Below are 19,263 nucleotides of genomic sequence, written 5' to 3' on the forward strand. Positions count from 1 at the left end.
GTTTTTTCACACACACCCATAAAACGGCCAGTTGCCGCCCAGAAACACCCACTTCCTGTCAATCACATTACGATCACCAGAACGAAGAAAAAACCTCGTAATGCCGTGAGTAAAATACCTAACTGCATAGCAAATTTACTTGGCGCAGTCGCACTGCGGACATTGCGCATGCGCATTAGCGACTAATCGCTCCGTTGCGAAAAAAAATAACGAGCGAACAACTCGGAATGACCCCCAATGTGTACCCAGCTTTATAGCAATTACAACATTTTTTTATATCTTTTATATGGAACACTGATGAAAAGACCTAAATTATTCTGTATAAAAATGTATTAAAGAGGAGTAGGGGAACATTAAGATTCTTATAATTAATGTATGGCGTCATTTTTATATTTACCATTTATTTAGCAACTAATTGTAATGGAAGTGTTCCCAATTTCCAATATTCACGGACACTGACACTACTGTGCAACGTGTGTGTCTGGGAGAAGAGAAAACTAGAGAGCTCACGCCAGCGGGGCCCCGACGGTGCAGTCGGGTATCTCCCGGTTGTGATTGGGTAGCCGTTGCCAGGGGACGGTAGCCTTGCCGGCGTGTGGCAGGGCAGACCGGCCATCTTTTGTGTGTCGGATTGTGTTTGGAGGAGGCGGCGGCGACGGCGAGTCGACGGGAAGAAGCGGAGAGTGAGTGTGTGACTGTGCTACTAGTACAGTGCTGAGGGAAACATAATGGTGACTGATGTGCGGGTAAAGGCAGCACAGACTGAATGTAGTGGGAAGTGTGACATATACAGTAGAGAGGATGATTCAGTGATGGAGATACCAATAGGAAAACTTACGTTACAGAGAGGATAAGAACAAAGGAGGGCGGGGAGATGAGAGACACCTGGACGGTAAACAGAGCAGCAGAGGATGGGAGCTGGGCAGCTTGTGAGGATGCCACCAGATGATGGGAGCTGGGCATGTTGCAGGGATGCCACCAGAGGATGGGAGCTGGGCAGCTTGCAGAAATGCTATGAGACTGAGATGATGGGAGCTGGGCAGCTTGCAGGGATGCCATGGGAGGATGGGAGCTGGGCAGCTTGCAGGGATGCCATGGGAGGATGGGAGCTGGGCAGCTTGCAGGGATGCCATGGGAGGATGGGAGCTGGGTAGGTTGCATGGATGCCATCGGAGCTGGGCAGCTTGCAGGCATGCTATGAAACTGAGAGGATGGGAGCTGGGCAGCTTACAGGAATGCCCAACAGGATGGGTGCTGGGCATTTTGCAGGGATGCCATGAAAATATAGGAGTCGAGCAGCTTGCAAAGATGCCAAGAAAGGTGGGCATGGAGGGGTGAAGATTAGGATGCTGATAGGGATGCTTAAAAATAAATTCTACCATAGGCCAATGTGTGTGTGTATATATATATATATATAAAATATTATAGTTTATTTCTCAGTACAGTGTTGTTATGTTAATATTTTTATAAATTAATTTTCAGATGCTATCTAGTGGTGGTGTGGTGGTCTACTATAAAATATATGTAGGGTCCCCTTGTGTTTTCTAACATAAAGCCAAGGAGACCTGCGTCATTTACTTTTCTGTTTACTAACATCGGTTCTTGCTTTTAGGCACCACATGGGATAATCAGTTGTGTGTTTATTCCCATTACCTCTTATCCTCTAGTTGAGCTTTACTGTGAAAACCGGTATCCGTTCAGATGGTCGACAGTATTAAAGTCGACACTCATTAGGTTGACCACTATTGGTCGACATTGACATGGTTGACATGTACAAATGGTCGACACATGAAAGGTCGACACATGAAAAGGGGTGCCATGAGTTTTTCACTTTTTTCTTTTTTGGAACCTTTTCATACTTTACGATCCACGTGTACTACGATTGTAGTGCCGAGCGCAGCGGTAGCGGAGCGAGTGCACTAACTGCACTAATTGGGTTCCCCGTCACTTTACGCAGAAAACGACACCAAAAAAAGTAAAAAAAAAAGCAAAGTAAAAAAAAACCCCCTCATGTCGACCTTTTCATGTGTCGACCATTTGTCCATGTCGCCCATGTCAATGTCGACCAATAGTGGTTGACCTAATGAGTGTTGACCTTAACATTGTCGACCATTCATACCGGAACCGTGAAAACCAGGATATGTAGATATTCTACTGATCAGTCTATATACCAAAATGATTACTGTATGGGCCCTGCACTTGTGTCCTGATTCTGCACAATGCAAACTGTCTAATAATGAACTCTCCGCTACAATGTGTGTAATATCACTTCTTCTTGAATATTATTAATATCATTTTAAGATGAGGAATCAATCATTTATGTAGTATCCCTAGTCTATTGCTTTTTTCTTAAATTGAATACAAATTTATTAACCCTAGTTATTATTAACACTATTTGGACATGGGCTTTATTGTGGATTAATTGTGTAGTGTAATTTTAGTCTTTACTACAGGTTGAGTATCCCATATCCAAATATTCCGAAATACGGAATATTCTGAAATACGGAATTTTTTGAGTGAGAGTGAGATAGTGAAACCTTTGTTTTCTGATGGCTCAATGTACACAAACTTTGTTTAATGCACAAAGTGATTAAAAATATTGTATTAAATGACCTTCAGGCTGTGTGTATAAGGTGTATATGAAACATAAATGTATTGTGTGAATGTACACACACTTTGTTTAATGCACAAAGTTATTAAAAATATTGGCTAAAATGACCTTCAGGCTGTGAGTATATAAGGTGTATATGAAACATAAATGCACTCTGTGCTTAGACTTGGGTCCCATCACTATGATATCTCATTATGGTATGCAATTATTCCAAAATACGGAAAAATCCTATATCCAAAATACTTCTGGTCCCAAGCATTTTGGATAAGAGATACTCAACCTGTATTACTGTGTAAAGCCACACTTCCTGGCAAGGATGTAGCCAGAACTTTGTGGGCCCCATAGCCATGTTTTGAAGGGCCTAAGTGTTTTTAGAGGGATGCCTCTCTGCCCTAGTTCATTTTATGCCCCATAGTAGTGCCCTAGTTCATTTTATGCCCCATAGTAGTGCCCTAGTTCATTTTATGCTCCATAGTAGTGTCCTTGTTCATTTTATGCCCCATAGTTGAGCCCTAGTTCATTTTATGCCCCATAGCAATGCCCCAGTTCATTTTATGCCCCATAGTAGTGCCCTAGTTCATCTTATGTCCCATAGTAGTGCCGGGTATGGGTCATTGGGTCGACCCAACTTAGGTCGACAGTCATTAGGTCGACCACTGAAGGACGACATGTGCATTAGGTCGACATGCACTAGGTCGACATGGGGATTAGGTCGCATGTACTAGGTGAAAAGGTCAACATGAGTTTTTGGATTGTTTTTGGTGTCGTTTTCTTCGTAAAGTGACGGGGAACCCCAATTAGTGCACCGTGTCCCCTCGCATGGCTTACTTCACTCGCCATGATTCGGGCAAGGTGCCTCGCTTAGCTCGGCACAGGTTACCGTTCCAATCGTAGTCCAAGTGAAACGTCAAGTATGGAAAAAGTCAAAAGATGGATTTTTTTTAAAGAAACTCATGTCGACCTTTTGACCTGTCGACCTAGTACATGTCGAGCTAATCACATAGTAACATAGTATCTAAGGTTGAAAAAAGACAATTGTCCATCGAGTTCAACCTATTTGTGGTCTATGCACGATTATTTTGTATAACATTTTTACTGAAGTTGATGACTGCCGTTACGTTTTACCCCTCTTTTTTATAATAACCATAGTGCGTGACTATGCCCCGTAACCCTGGATATCCTTATCCATTAGGAATTTATCTAACTCATTCTTAAAGGTGTTGACTGAGTCGGCCATTACAACTCCCTCAGGCAGGGAATTCCAAACACGTATCGTCCTTACCGTAAAAAAGCCTTTACGCCGTATTGTGCGGACTCTCCTCTAACCTGAGCGAGTGTCCACGAGTTCTCTGTGTTGATCTAACCAAAAACAGGTCCTGCGCAAGATCTGTATATTGTCCCCTTATATATTTGTAAATGTTGATCATGTCCCCTCTTAATCTCCTCTTTTCCAGTGTAAACATGCCTAGTCTTGCAAGCCTTTCCTCGTATTCCAGCGTCTCCATACCCTTAATTAGTTTGGTCGCCCGCCTTTGAACCTTTTCTAGCTCCAGGATATCCTTTTTGCAGTAAGGTGCCCAGAATTGTACACAGTATTCAAGGTGTGGCCTCACAAGGGATTTATATAACGGGAGTATAATACTCTCGTCCCTAGCAACAATTCCCCGTTTTATGCATGCTAATATCTTATTAGCCTTCTTTGCTGCAGTCTTACTTTGGGTAATACTGCTCAGTTTGCTATCTATGAGGACACATAAGTCCTTTTCCAGTACAGAATCCCCTAATTTTACCACATTTAGTAGGTTTAGAAGGTAGGTGTTATTTTTGTTCTTGTTACCACAGTGCATTACCTTACACTTGTCTGTATTGAAGCGCATTCTCCATTTCGCTGCCCAAGCTTCTAATTTAACTAAATCGTTCTGAAGCGACTCAGCATCCCCCTCCGCATTTATAACTTAACACAATTTGGTATAATCTGCAAAAATTTACACCATGCTCTCTAGACCTTCTGTTAGGTCGTTAATGAAAATATTGAACAATAGCGGTCCTAATACTGAGCCTTGCGGCACACCACTTAGCACTTCAGTCCAAGTTGAAAAAGATCCATTAACCACAACGCGCTGCTCCCTATTATCTAACCAGTTTTTGACCCAAGTGCATATTGTGCTTCCTAGCCCTGATTCTTGTAGCTTGTAGATAAGTCTCATGTGTGGTACAGTGTCGAATGCTTTGGCAAAATCTAAAAAGATTACATCCACCTCTTTACCCTGATCTAGGTTTGCGCTTACTGTTTCATAAAATCCAAGTAAGTTGGTTTGACAGGATCTGTCCTTCATAAACCCATGTTGATTCCTTTTAATGACCTTATTGACTTCAAGGAACTTCTGAATACTATCTCTTAGAATACCTTCCAATACTTTCCCCACTATAGATGTAAGACTAACTGGTCTATAATTACCTGGTTCAGCTTTACCTCCCTTTTTGAATATAGGCACTACTTCTGCTATACGCCAGTCTTTGGGAACCATACCTGATATTACTGAATCCTTAAAGATCAAAAATAGCGGTTTTGTAAGTTCAGAGTGAAGCTCCATTAGAACCCTTGGGTGAATACCATCGGGACCTGGTGATTTATTAATCTTTAAATGTTTTAATCGGTCACAGACTACTTCCTCGCTTAAATAAGTACCTATCAGTGGGATATTCTCATTACTGAGATTATGTATTAGTCCCTGAATTGGGTCCTCTCTAGTAAATACTGTTGAAAAAAACTCATTTAGCGTGTCTGCTATGTCATTATCATTTTTGCTTAAGACTCCCAACTTGTCTTTTAAAGGGCCTATACTCTCCTTCTTTAATCTCTTGCTATTAATGTATTTAAAGATTTTTTGGGTATTCGCTTTGCTTTCCTTTGCTACTAGTTTTTCAGTTTCTACTTTAGCCGCTCTTATTTCCTTTTTGCAAATTTTATTACATTCCTTATAGTGCTGAAATGACTCTGCTTCCCCGTCAGATTTGTATTTTTTAAATGCTCGCCTTTTCTTGCCCATAAGTTCCTTTATCTTTTTGTTAAGCCACATCGGTTTATGATTTTATTCCTTTTTTTGCTGCTCGTAGGAATAAATTTGAGTGTATTTTTAGCTAGCAGGAATTTTAGTACCTCCCATTTCTCCGTAGTATTTTTTCCTAAAAACAAACCTTCCCATTCAATATCCCTGAAAAATACCCACATCTTTTCAAAATTCGCTTTGCTAAAGTTAAGAGTCCTAGTTGAGCCAGTATAGGGCTGTTTATGAAAACTGATATTGAATGACCATATTGTGGTCGCTGTTTCCTATGGGTTCCCCTACTATAATACCTGATACCAAATCCCCATTGTTTGTTAATACCAGGTCTAAGATTGCATTGTACCTAGTTGGTTCCTCAATTAGTTGAACTAAGTAGTTATCATTAAGTGTGTTTAAAAACATATTGCCCCTAGCAGTATCACATGAATCGTTTTTCCAGTTTATCTCTGGATAGTTAAAATCTCCCATCACTGCTATGTCTCCTACTCCTGCTGCTCTTTCAATTTGCTTTAGTAACAATTCCTCATCAGATACGTTGATACCAGGCGGCCTATAGCATACACCCAATACTAACTTTTTTATTCCTTTTTCCCCGCATGCAATTTCTACCCATAATGTCTCGACAGTGTCTACAGTCCCCTCCTGAATATCTTCCCGTATATCAGGTTTTAAAAACGGCTTTACGTAAAGACACACCCCTTCACCATTTTTGTTTAGTCTGTCTCTCCTAAACAGTGTATAGCCCTCTAGATTGACTGTCCAATCATGAGATTCGTCCCATCAAGTTTCAGTAATGCCTATAATATCATACTGTTTGCTTGCTGTAAGTATTTCTAGTTCGCCCTTTTGACCATGTCGACTTAATGCATGTAGACCTTCAGTGGTCAACCTAAGCTGTGTCGACCTAACGACCGTATCCCGTAGTGCCTTAGCCACAAATTTGCCCAGTTCATATTATACCATCAAGTGCCTTCAGTTCACATTATGCCACACAGTACTTCCAGTTCCCATTATGCTAGACAGTATCCCTAGTACATATTATGCCAGAGCCCAAGTTCGTATTGGTAGACAACTATATGACCTGGGCCCACTAAAGCTACTTTCTTGTGTAAAGCAGGCACATATACAACTGTTGTGGTCAAGAGTAAAGCAGGCCCACATGCTATCTTTGCTGAGCTGGGTACGCAAGGGCGTAGCTACCATAGGTGCAGGCAGTGCAGCTGCTATGGGGCCCAGAGCTAAGAGGGGCCTACCTTCCCTGTCAAAGTTACATGTGTTATATAATATTTTTTTTCGCCATTGGGTGGTACGTATGGGTCCTTTCAAACTTTTTCCTTGGGGCCTGCAATATATCTAGCTATGCCCCTGGACCTGCTCATTGTATTGTGGTATAAAATTAACTGTAGGGCATTTTAATGTTATATAATATGAACCGGGTCACTATAATGAGGCACAATATGAGCGGGGAGCACTATATATCATAATGTGAATTGGGGGTACTGTGCGGCATGATGTCTACTGGCAGCACTGAAATGCGACATAGGGTGAACTTAATCACTACTGCGATTCATAAAAGAAACTAGGGCACTACTATAGGGCATAAAATTAACAACTGCTGCAGAGAAGTGTCTCTCTAGAAGCATTGGGATGGGGGACCCCTTCAGAATGTTGCTATGGGGCCCACAAAGTTCTGGCTACGCCCCTGTGGGTATGTGTCTATTATTCAACCAATTCCATCCAAATTAGCAGCTACAGTATGTGATTATTATCAGAAATATTTCACTTTATTGAAGAAATCTTTAACTATTCCCGCAGAAATCTTCACCTCACAAAAATTTGTGAATATTCCATTTTCCAAGTCACTAAACTGCCATGTAGGAGGCACCAGTGCATGCTATGGTTTGATTGTCATGTTTGTAAACACAACTCACTGCAAGAGAAATCAGATGGCAGTTAGTGGTGTACTGTATTCTTAGGATGATGTCACAGAGAGGGTAGCAGCTGATTTACAGTCGGACATAATACCGACAGTCATAATCCCGCAGTCAAAATACTGACACGGTCAACATACCGACATTCATTATGCCGACATGTTCAAAATGCTGACATAAGGGTATATTCAATAACTGTCGGAAGCTGCCGTCTTGTCGGAAAGACGTCAGTTTCCGACAGTTTTAGGTCGGAAGGGGTTCCGATCTATTCATTACGGCCCCATTTATTCCGACAAGTCGGGAAACCGACCTTGTCGGAATGCTATCGGAATGCACGTTGATCAGCGTGCATTGTCGGAAGCAGGGCCAAACCCGACAGGTTTTAGCCCCGTTTCCGACAATCTCAATCCGACTTTCAAAAAAGTCGGATTGAGATGAGTGAGCTGAGAGCAGGAGACGGGGGAGCAGCGGGGAGAGCAGGGACCCAGCGGCAGCGTCCACCCGGCTCCAGCAAGCGACGTCAAGCTAGCTGGAGCCGGGTGGACGCTGCCGTGAGCCTCCTGTTGTTACGCTGCTGCAGCCGCTGCTCCCCCGTCTCCTCCTCTTCTCCCCCGTCCGCTCCGTCTCCAACGCTGCTCTCTCTCTTCCCCTTCCCCTACCCCCCCCCCTCCCCTGTCGCCACAGACATCATCTGCTCCCGGCGCCCAGCGCCACAGACATCACCGGCGGCCAGCGCCACTGACATCTCCTGCTCCCGGCACCCAGCGCCACAGACATCACCTGCTCCCGGCGCCCAGCGCCGCTGACATCACCTGCTCCCAGTGCCCAGCGCTACAGACATTTCCTTCTCCCGGTGCCCAGCGCCGCTGACATGACCTGCTCTCGGCGTCCAGCCACAGTCAGCTCCCTTCCCCCGGTGCCGCTGACAGCTCCCCCCGCTGCTGACAGCAGCAGGACAGGACACCGGGAGCTGCCAAATCAGACAGTCGGATTTGGCCGCTCTTTTGAATAGGGGTTGTCGGGTCCATTCCGACAACTGCATGTCGGAATGGACCCGACTCTTATTGAATATACCCCAAAGTCAGAATACAGACATTTGAAATGTCGACACTTAAAAATGCCGACGTGCGTTTTTAAGGATTTTTATCCAAAAACAGACTTGTTCACACCTTACCATCCCAGGGAGGGAGAATATAATAGTGTGGCGAGCGCAGTGAGTACACATAGATGGTGTCCATGTCGACATGGACACACAAAACCAGAAAATCTCATGTCGGTATTCTATGTCAGCATTTTGAACATGTTGGCATAATGAATGTCAGTATTTTGACTGTGTTGGTATTTTGACTGTAGGTCAATGGCTGTCGGGATTATGACCGTCGTTATTGTATCCGTCGGTAAATCATACTGAACCCCATCGATAGGGTGTTTTCATGATTTTTGTTTGTCATTTCCATCCACATTACTAGATTACACAACTGTTGTTGGAAATCTTACTTCAGCATTGTGTGCATCTCTAGGTACCATTTCTTGTGTTTACTTTATCACAAAATCAACAACAGGCAGAGTTGGAACACTGGTACTCATGATTCTCATAATTATCATCTGCTTCTGTTTTTTTATATGCTAAATTACAAATATTGGGCTTCAAAAAATATAAAGAGAACAAAAAATATACATTTCTCTGACGTCCTAAGTGGATGCTGGGGACTCCGTCAGGACCATGGGGATTAGCGGCTCCGCAGGAGACAGGGCACAAAAGTAAAAGCTTTAAGGATCAGGTGGTGTGCACTGGCTCCTCCCCCTATGACCCTCCTCCAAGCCTCAGTTAGATTTTTGTGCCCGGCCGAGAAGGGTGCAATCTAGGTGGCTCTCCTAAAGAGCTGCTTAGAGTAAAAGTTTTGTTAGGTTTTTTATTTTCAGTGAGTCCTGCTGGCAACAGGCTCACTGCATCGAGGGACTTAGGGGAGAGAAGTGAACTCACCTGCGTGCAGGATGGATTGGCTTCTTAGGCTACTGGACACCATTAGCTCCAGAGGGAGTCGGAACACAGGTCTCACCCTGGGGTTCGTCCCGGAGCCGCGCCGCCGACCCCCTTGCAGATGCCGAAAAATGAAGAGGTCCAGAAACCGGCGGCAGAAGACTTTTCAGTCTTCATAAGGTAGCGCACAGCACTGCAGCTGTGCGCCATTGTTGTCAGCACACTTCATAGCAGCGGTCACTGAGGGTGCAGGGCGCTGGGGGGGGCGCCCTGGGCAGCAATGATAGTACCTTATTCTGGCTAAAAATACATCACATATAGCCCCTGGGGGCTATATGGATGTATTTAACCCCTGCCAGGTCTCAGAAAAACGGGAGAAGAAGCCCGCCGAAAAGGGGGCGGGGCCTATTCTCCTCAGCACACAGCGCCATTTTCCCTCACAGAAATGCTGGTGGGAAGGCTCCCAGGCTCTCCCCTGCACTGCACTACAGAAACAGGGTTAAAACAGAGAGGGGGGGCACTTATTTGGCGATATGACTATATATATTAAAATGCTATAAGGGAAAAACACTTACATAAAGGTTGTCCCTGTATAATTATAGCGTTTTTGGTGTGTGCTGGCAAACTCTCCCTCTGTCTCCCCAAAGGGCTAGTGGGGTCCTGTCCTCTATCAGAGCATTCCCTGTGTGTGTGCTGTGTGTCGGTACGTGTGTGTCGACATGTATGAGGACGATGTTGGTGAGGAGGCGGAGCAATTGCCTGTAATGGTGATGTCACTCTCTAGGGAGTCGACACCGGAATGGATGGCTTATTCAAGGAATTACGTGATAATGTCAACAGAGACGGCCGGCAAACAAAATAGTACCTGTCCAGGCGTCTCAAACACCGTCAGGGGCTTTAAAACGCCCATTTACCTCAGTCGGTCGACACAGACACGGACACTGATTTCAGTGTCGACGGTGAAGAAACAAACGTATTTTCCTTTAGGGCCACATGTTACTTGTTAAGGGCAATGAAGGAGGTGTTACATATTTCTGATACTACAAGTACCACAAAAAAGGGTATTATGTGGGGTGTGAAAAAACTACCTGTAGTTTTTCCTGAATCAGATAAATTAAATGAAGTGTGTGATGATGCGTGGGTTTGCCCCGATAGAAAATTATTGGCGGTATACCCTTTCCCGCCAGAAGTTAGGGCGCGTTGGGAAACACCCCTTAGGGTGGATAAGGCGCTCACACGCTTATCAAAACAAGTGGCGGTACCGTCTCCAGATAGGGCCGTCCTCAAGGAAAATATCCTAAGAAGTATATACACACATACTGGTGTTATACTGCGACCAGCGATCGCCTCAGCCTGGATGTGCAGAGCTGGGGTGGCTTGGTCGGATTCCCTGACTAAAAATATTGATACCCTTGACAGGGACAGTATTTTATTGACTATAGAGCATTTAAAGGATGCATTTCTATATATGCGAGATGCACAGAGGGATATTTGCACTCTGGCATCAAGAGTAAGTGCGATGTCCATATCTGCCAGAAGATGTTTATGGACACGACAGTGGTCAGGTGATGCAGATTCCAAACGGCACAAAGAAGTATTGCCGTATAAAGGGGAGGAGTTATTTGGGGTCGGTCCATCGGACCTGGTGGCCACGGCAACTGCTGGAAAATCCACCGTTTTTACCCTAAGTCACATCTCTGCAGAAAAAGACACCGTCTTTTCAGCCTCAGTCCTTTCGTCCCCATAAGAGTCATATCTGCCCAGGGATAGAGGAAAGGGAAGAAGACTGCAGCAGGCAGCCCATTCCCAGGAACAGAAGCCCTCCACCGCTTCTGCCAAGTTTCTCAGCATGACGCTGGGGCCGTACAGGACCCCTGGATCCTACAAGTAGTATCCCAGGGGTACAGATTGGAAAGTCGAGACGTTTCCCCCTCGCAGGTTCCTGAAGTCTGCTTTACCAACGTCTCCCTCCGACAGGGAGGCAGTATTGGAAACAATTCACAAGCTGTATTCCCAGCAGGTGATAATCAAAGTACCCCTCCTACAACAAGGAAAGGGGTATTATTCCACACTATGTTGTGGTACTGAAGCCAGAAGGCTCGGTGAGACCTATTCTAAATCTGAAATATTTGAACACTTACAAAGGTTCAAATCAAGATGGAGTCACTCAGAGCAGTGATAGCGAACCAGGAAGAAGGGGACTATAGGGTGTCCCGGGACATCAGGGATACTTACCTCCATGTCCCAATTTGCCCTTCTCACCAAGGGTACCTCAGGTTCGTGGTACAGAACTGTCACTATCAGTTTCAGACGCTGCCGTTTGGATTGTCCACGGCACCCCGGGTCTTTACCAAGGTAATGGCCGAAATGATGATTCTTCTTCAAAGAAAATGGACGACCTCCTGATAAGAGCAAGGTCCAGAGAACAGTTGGAGGTCGGAGTAGCACTATCTCAAGTAGTTCTACGACAGCACGGGTGGATTCTAAATATTCCAAAACCGCAGTTGTTTCCGACGACACATCGGCTGTTCCTAGGGATGATTCTCCCGGAGAAGAAAGCCAGGGAGTTATCCGAGCTAGTCAGGAACCTCCTAAAACCAGGAAAAGTGTCAGTGCATCATTGCACAAGGGTCCTGGGTAAAATGGTGGCTTCTTACGAAGCGATTCCATTCGGCAGTTTTCACGCAAGAATTTTTCAGTGGGATCTGCTGGAAAAATGGTCCGGATCGCATCTTCAGATGCATCAGCGGATAACCCTGTCTCCAAGGACAAGGGTGTTTCTTCTGCGGTGGCTGCAAAGTACTCATCTACTAATGGGCCGCAGATTCGGCATTCAGGAAGGGTCCTGGTGACCAGGGATGCCAGCCTGAGAGGCTGGGGAGCAGTCACACAGGGAAAAAATTTCCAGGGAGTGTGATCAAGTCTGGAGAATTATCTCCACATAAATATACTGGAGCTAAGGGCAAGTTACAATGCTCTAAGCTTAGCAAGACCTCTGCTTCAAGGTCAGCCGGTATTGATCCAGTGGGACAACATCACGGCAGTCGCCCACGTAAACAGACAGGGCGGCACAAGAAGCAGAAGGGCAATAGCAGAAACTGCAAGGATTCTTCGCTGGGCGGAAAATCAGGTGATAGCACTGTCAGCAGTGTTCATTCCGACGCCCGGGAGAGTGGGGACTTCATCGGGAAGTCTTCCACATGATTGTGAACCATTGGGAAAGACCAAAGGTGGACATGATGGCGTCCCGCCTGAACAAAAAACTGGACAGGTATTGCGCCAGGTCAAGAGACCCTCAGGCAATAGCTGTGGACGCTCTGGTAACACCGTGGGTGTACCAGTCAGTGTATGTGTTCCCTCCTCTGCCTCTCATACACAAGGTACTGAGAATTATAAGACGGAGAGGAGTAAGAACTATACTCGTGGCTCTGGATTGGCCAAGAAGGACTTGGTACCCGGAACTTCAAGAGATGCTCACAGAGGACTCATGGCCTCTGCCGCTAAGAAGGGACCTGCTGTTCCAAGACTTACCGCGGCTGCGTTTGACGGCATGGCGGTTGAACGCCGGATCCTGAAGGAAAAAGGCATTCCGGAGGAAGTCATTCCTATCCTGATCAAAGCCAGGAAGGAGGGGACCGCACAACATTATCACCGTATTTGGCGAAAAATTGTTGCGTGGTGTGAGGCCAGGAGGGCCCCCACGGAGGAATTTTAACTCGGTCGATTCCTGCATTTCCTGAAGACAGGAGTGTCTATGGGCCTCAAATTGGGGTCCATTAAGGTTCAGATTTCGGCCCTGTCGATTTTCTTCCAGAAAGAATTGGCTTCAGTTCCTGAAGTCCAGACGTTTGTTAAGGGAGTATTGCATATACAGCCCCTTTTGTGCCTCCAGTGGCACCGTGGGATCACAACGTAGTGTTGGGATTCCTCAAATCACATTGGTTTGAACCGCTCAAATCTGTGGATTTTAAATATCTCACATGGAAAGTGACCATGCGGTTGGCCCTGGCCTCGGCCAGGCGAGTGTCAGAATTGGTGGCTTTGTCTTACAAAAGCCCATATCTGATTTTCCATTCGGACAGGGCAGAACTGCGGACTCGTCCCCAGTTTCTTCCTAAGGTGGTGTCAGCGTTTCACCTGAACCAACCTATTGTGGTACCTGCGGATACTAGGGACTTGGAGGACTCCAAGTTGCTAGACGTTGTCAGGGCCCTGAAAATATATGTTCCAGGACGGCTGGAGTCAGAAAGTCTGACTCGCTGTTTATACCTTATGCACCCAACAAGCTGGGTGCTCCTGCTTCTAAGCAGACGATTGCTCGTTGAATTTGTAGTACAATTCAGCTCGCACATTCTGTGGCAGGCCTGCCACAGCCAAAATCTGTAAATGCCCAATCCACAAGGAAGGTGGGCTCATCTTGGGCGGCTGCCCGAGGGGTCTCGGCTTTACAACTTTGCCGAGCTGCTACTTGGTCAGGGGAAAACACGTTTGCAAAATTCTACAAATTTGATACCCTGGCTGAGGAGGACCTGGAGTTCTCTCGTTCGGTGCTGCAGAGTCATCCGCACTCTCCCGCCCGTTTGGGAGCTTTGGTATAATCCCCATGGTCCTGACGGAGTCCCCAGCATCCACTTAGGACGTCAGAGAAAATAAGAATTTACTTACCGATAATTCTATTTCTCGTAGTCCGTAGTGGATGCTGGGCGCCCATCCCAAGTGCGGATTGTCTGCAATACTTGTACATAGTTATTGTTACAAAAATCGGGTTATTATTGTTGTGAGCCATCTTTTCAGAGGCGCCGATGTTATCATGCTGTTAACTGGGTTCAGATCACAGGTTGTACAGTGTGATTGGTGTGGCTGGTATGAGTCTTACCCGGGATTCAAAATCCTTCCTTATTGTGTACGCTCGTCCGGGCACAGTATCCTAACTGAGGCTTGGAGGAGGGTCATAGGGGGAGGAGCCAGTGCACACCACCTGATCCTTAAAGCTTTTACTTTTGTGCCCTGTCTCCTGCGGAGCCGCTAATCCCCATGGTCCTGACGGAGTCCCCAGCATCCACTACGGACTACGAGAAATAGAATTATCGGTAAGTAAATTCTTATTTTTTATTTATAAAACATTGTCTGTTTATTTATTGCATTTTTATGTTTTAACTAAAAGGGGAAGAAAGCATTGGTGTATCCTCAAACACTACCCCTGAGCCATGGTGAAGATTTTTGTTGGCGGTGTGTCACCATCTGCTTCCCCTGAGGAGTTAAAGAAGCTTTTCGAAAGATATGGTCAGGTGAATGAGTGTGATATCCTCAAAAACTATGCCTTTGTCCATATGGAGCGTGAGCAAGATGCCCACCGAGCCATAGGTGAGCTGCACAAACAGGAGTTTTATGGTTCCCATCTTACTGTGGAATATGCAACATCGAAGATACGCAATGCCACCAAAATATATGTGGGCAACGTCTCAAGCAGGGCAACTACATCACAAGTGAAGGAGTTGTTTGAGAAGTTTGGCAAAGTGGTAGAGTGTGACATTGTCAAAAATTATGCTTTTGTGCACATGGCCAAGGAGAGGGAAGCCATGGATGCCATTTTGCACCTTAATGACACGCCTCTAGAGGACCAGAAGATTTTCGTGACACTGTCCAAGAGCAACAATGCACCAAAGAGCTCCAAGTTAGGCTCTGTAACTGTGGTGGGAGCCCCAACAGGTCCACCACCGCCACCTCCTCCTCCACCACCTGCGTATTACTTTCACCGTGGGCGCCTTCCACCACCCCCACCTCCTTTCTCACCATTTCCGCCTCGTTCTTGGTATGAGAGGGAGTACTATGAGAGGTACACCTATGACTTCTATGACAGAAGTGGGCTTGGAGCTCGTGCTACATATGATAGAGCTCTGACTCCAGCAGCGGTAATGGCTGCAGCTGCTGCCGCACTGCCTACGGCACCTGTAGCTGCGGCCCCTCCAGCTCCACCATCGATAAGTGCAGCTTTAGCTCCGGCTGCATACAGGGACAGAAGCCCCGTAGGGAGAAGAACAGCAGCAGCAGCGGCCGCAGTAATGGCACAGTATGCCGATCCATATGGTGCATCTCAAGCCTACAGCCAGAGTTACAGCCAAGCCTACGCCTCTGCTTTCTCTCAGTATAGCTTGGGAGCAGCAGGCTACAGTCCCGCTGAGTACTACGAGAAATATGCTAACGGGTATGCAGGCCAGTACAGCCAAACTTATTAAGCCACACAAATCCACCTACACCGCCATTTTCCCAGTCTGCTTTTTTCACTCTCTACAGAGTTTGCAAAGAGATGAAAGAAATTTGTTCATAGTTACTGTAAGTGACTGATGGGATTTAGAGCTCTATCAACCCCAGTAAGCATAGACAGCATGAGAAAGGCAGCAAATGGGAAACTGGTTAATATACCGTCTTTGTGATAAAAAAAGAAAAATATCTATCCTTACATGGTTAGTCTGAAATATAGCATACAGCATGTTTCTCCATAATTAGGAGTTCACTTTTTTCATTTGTTTAATCATGTGATTATATATATATAAACACACACACACACACACACACACACACACACACACACACACACACACACACACACGTATATATATATATATATATCATATATATATACATACTGTATATATATATATATATATTTTTTTTTTATGTATAAATATATATATACAGGTTGAGTCTCCCTTATCCAAAATGCTTGGGACAAGAGGTATTTTGGATATCGGATTTTTCCGTATTTTGGAATAATTGCATACCATAAAGAGATATCATGGAGATGGGACCTAAATCTAAGCACAGAATGCATTTATGTTACATATACACCGATACACACAGCCTGAAGGTCATTTTAGACAATATTTTTTATAACTTTGTGCATTAAACAAAGTGTGTCTACATTCACACAATTCATTTATGTTTCATATACACCTTATACACAAAGCCTAAAGGTCATTTAATACAATATTTTTAATAACTTTGTGTATTAAACAAAGTTTGTGTACATTGAGCCATCAAAAAACAAAGGTTTCACTATCTCACTCTCACTCAAAAAAGTCCGTATTTCGGAATATTCCGTATTTCGGAATATATGGATATGGGATACTCAACCTGTATATATATATATATATATATATATATATATATTTGCATGTAGAAGTGGCACTCTGGGAACAATACTAATGCCAGGGTGCCTTCCAAAATAACAGTCAATACAATACCAAAATCCTAGGAAGGAAAAGCGAAAAGCGGCACTCATCCTGTCTTAAGAAAGCACCTGATGAAAAGGCCCCTGTGGCCTTGAAATGTCGTGAGGATAAACTGCACCTATTATTGCTTTCTTAAGAGTGGATGAGTGCCGCTTTTCGCTTTTCCTTCCTAGGATTTTGGTATTATATATATATATATATATATATATATATATATATATATATATATACACACACACACATATATACACACTCATTGAGCAGTTGACTTGTAAACTATAACTGTCACACCGTATGTCACGTGCAAAAAGTATTGCTTAGGTTCTCTTGATGATATAGTATATTAAACACGAGCACCGGCGCTGAAGGTTAGCTAATAAACAGTGACTTGGAAAACAATATATTCAATACACTGCACCAGGACTAAGCAGCCTTGCAAATGTACTTTGTCAACTACTGACTGTTTAGTATGACGTAGTTGTTGAGTGATTTTAACATAATATTTAAGTTTGTATAAAGCTAGCACATGGCAAAGCACATGAAAAGCCAGCATAAAGGAATACATATTTTTTCCTATAAGACAGGAGGAATGTAATGCTGGGTACATACTGGCCAGTATATCTGCTGTTTAATTGAACAGCCAATATATCTTGGGTGCATCGTTCACAGACATATTGCGTTGGCCCGGAAGCACAACTGATGGTCGATATTTCTGCCACGCATTGTGTTGTGTGCACGGGCATTCGGCAATTGCTGCGGGGGCCGACATCACAGCTGGGCAGGCAAATTCATATGCCCATCCAGTTGCATGATGGGGAATCACATATTGAGTGCTGATCAAGAGTGTACACTTACCATGATCGGCTGCTCGGTCGGCGTGCCGGCGGGGCCACCGACATATCTGTCTGGTGTGTACCCAGCCTAAGAAAACACAACAGGCCAATCATCTGTAGTAAACTGCAGGATGCAGAGGGCAAAAGCTGGCTGGTTTTGTAGTTGACAAGAAGCAACACACCAGAACAGGGAAAACACATAGATTATGTAGGGTTTTATGATGATTATGCTGATTATGAGATCAGTAATATGTACATATTGTAGTGCTGAATAATATATCACAGGCCTGGTTTAACAATAAATCAATACGTTTTAACATATATATATATATATATATATATATATATATATAATGAAAACAACATAATGTGTATTGTTTATTTTTAAGTTACAAACACAATAAGTTTAAATATCACAGGTTAAATAGGCAAAGTATGTAATACATTAGCAGGCAGCAGTAGGGCTGTGGGGAGAGAATGGTTTTGAAATCCTTATAATAATCTATTCCTGTAGTCTCGTTTTATAATGTGATCTGATCTTCATGTAAGATTTAGCAATAGATAAAGAAAAATCCAGACAACAAAATTCCCAATAACATAAGGGGTAATTCTGAGTTGATCGCAGCAGGATTTCTGTTAGCAGTTGGGCAAAACCATGTGCACTGCAGGGGAGGCAGATATAACATGTACAGAGAGAGTTAGATTTGGGTGTGGTGTGTTCAATCTGCAATCTAAATTGCAGTGTAAAAATAAAGCAGCCAGTATTTACCATGCACAGAAACAAAATAACCCACCCAAATCTAACTCTCTCTGCACATGTTATATCTGCCCCCCCTGCAGTGCACATGGTTTTGCCCAACTGCTAACAAATTTCCTGCTGCGATCACCTTGGAATTACCCCCATTGTTAGGTATTGTGTCTATGTATTGGAATTAATTGATGTTCCAAAATAACATTTCTTTGTTGTGCAAGGCTTGCCAATACACAGTTTGGATTGCAGCTCATGAATATGTATAATAGACTGATTCACCCAAGACCTTTACAGTCCAGACTTGTCAATTAAAAGAAGGTTGTGGTTAATTAGTGAAGGGGGCTATGTTGAAGGTATCAGCAGCTACAAACTATGGACAAGCTGCTTAATGCTGTTGCAAGTCAGTTGTTTATATACAATATTAGTGTGCATTTATTAAAAACTAGCGTGAAAGTAAAAGGTGCTGCCCCTACCAGTCAATCAAATTCTGTGATTTTCCTACAGCATTCTAAAAAATTATTGCATTAAAGCAGCATGTCAATACTGTAGGCCACTTTTTCCAGTCTTCTTCATTTAAACAGAACTTTAGTAGGACAGGTTTTGGAAAATTCGAATCACAGCGCTGAGGAAACCAACAGAGCTACAGTATGGATGATTTAATGGTTAGCATTACTGCCTCACAGGGGTGTGGTATAAAAGATAGATAGTGTCTAGTTAGACAGTCAATAGATAGACACCATATGTTAGACAGACATTAGGTCGACAGGGTCAAAAGGTCGACAGGGTCAAAACATCTACATTAAAAAGTTAGACAGTACAAAAGGTCGACAGAGTCAAAAGGTCGACAGGTTCAAAA

General features: G+C 44.2%; 1 protein-coding gene across 1 annotated transcript; it reads left to right on the forward strand.

The window, feature by feature from the left end:
- Positions 1–553: 553 nt before the first annotated feature.
- On the forward strand, positions 554–18,320 carry LOC134970018 (RNA-binding protein 4B-like). Its single transcript, XM_063946133.1, has 2 exons — positions 554–683; positions 14,756–18,320. Exon 2 carries the CDS (start codon positions 14,799–14,801, stop codon positions 15,825–15,827), a length of 1,029 nt encoding a protein of 342 aa, XP_063802203.1. The 5' UTR covers positions 554–683; positions 14,756–14,798; the 3' UTR covers positions 15,828–18,320.
- The last annotated feature ends 943 nt before the right edge of the window (positions 18,321–19,263 follow it).

Source organism: Pseudophryne corroboree, chromosome 11 (assembly GCF_028390025.1).
Source record: "Pseudophryne corroboree isolate aPseCor3 chromosome 11, aPseCor3.hap2, whole genome shotgun sequence".
Classification (NCBI taxonomy): domain Eukaryota; kingdom Metazoa; phylum Chordata; class Amphibia; order Anura; family Myobatrachidae; genus Pseudophryne; species Pseudophryne corroboree.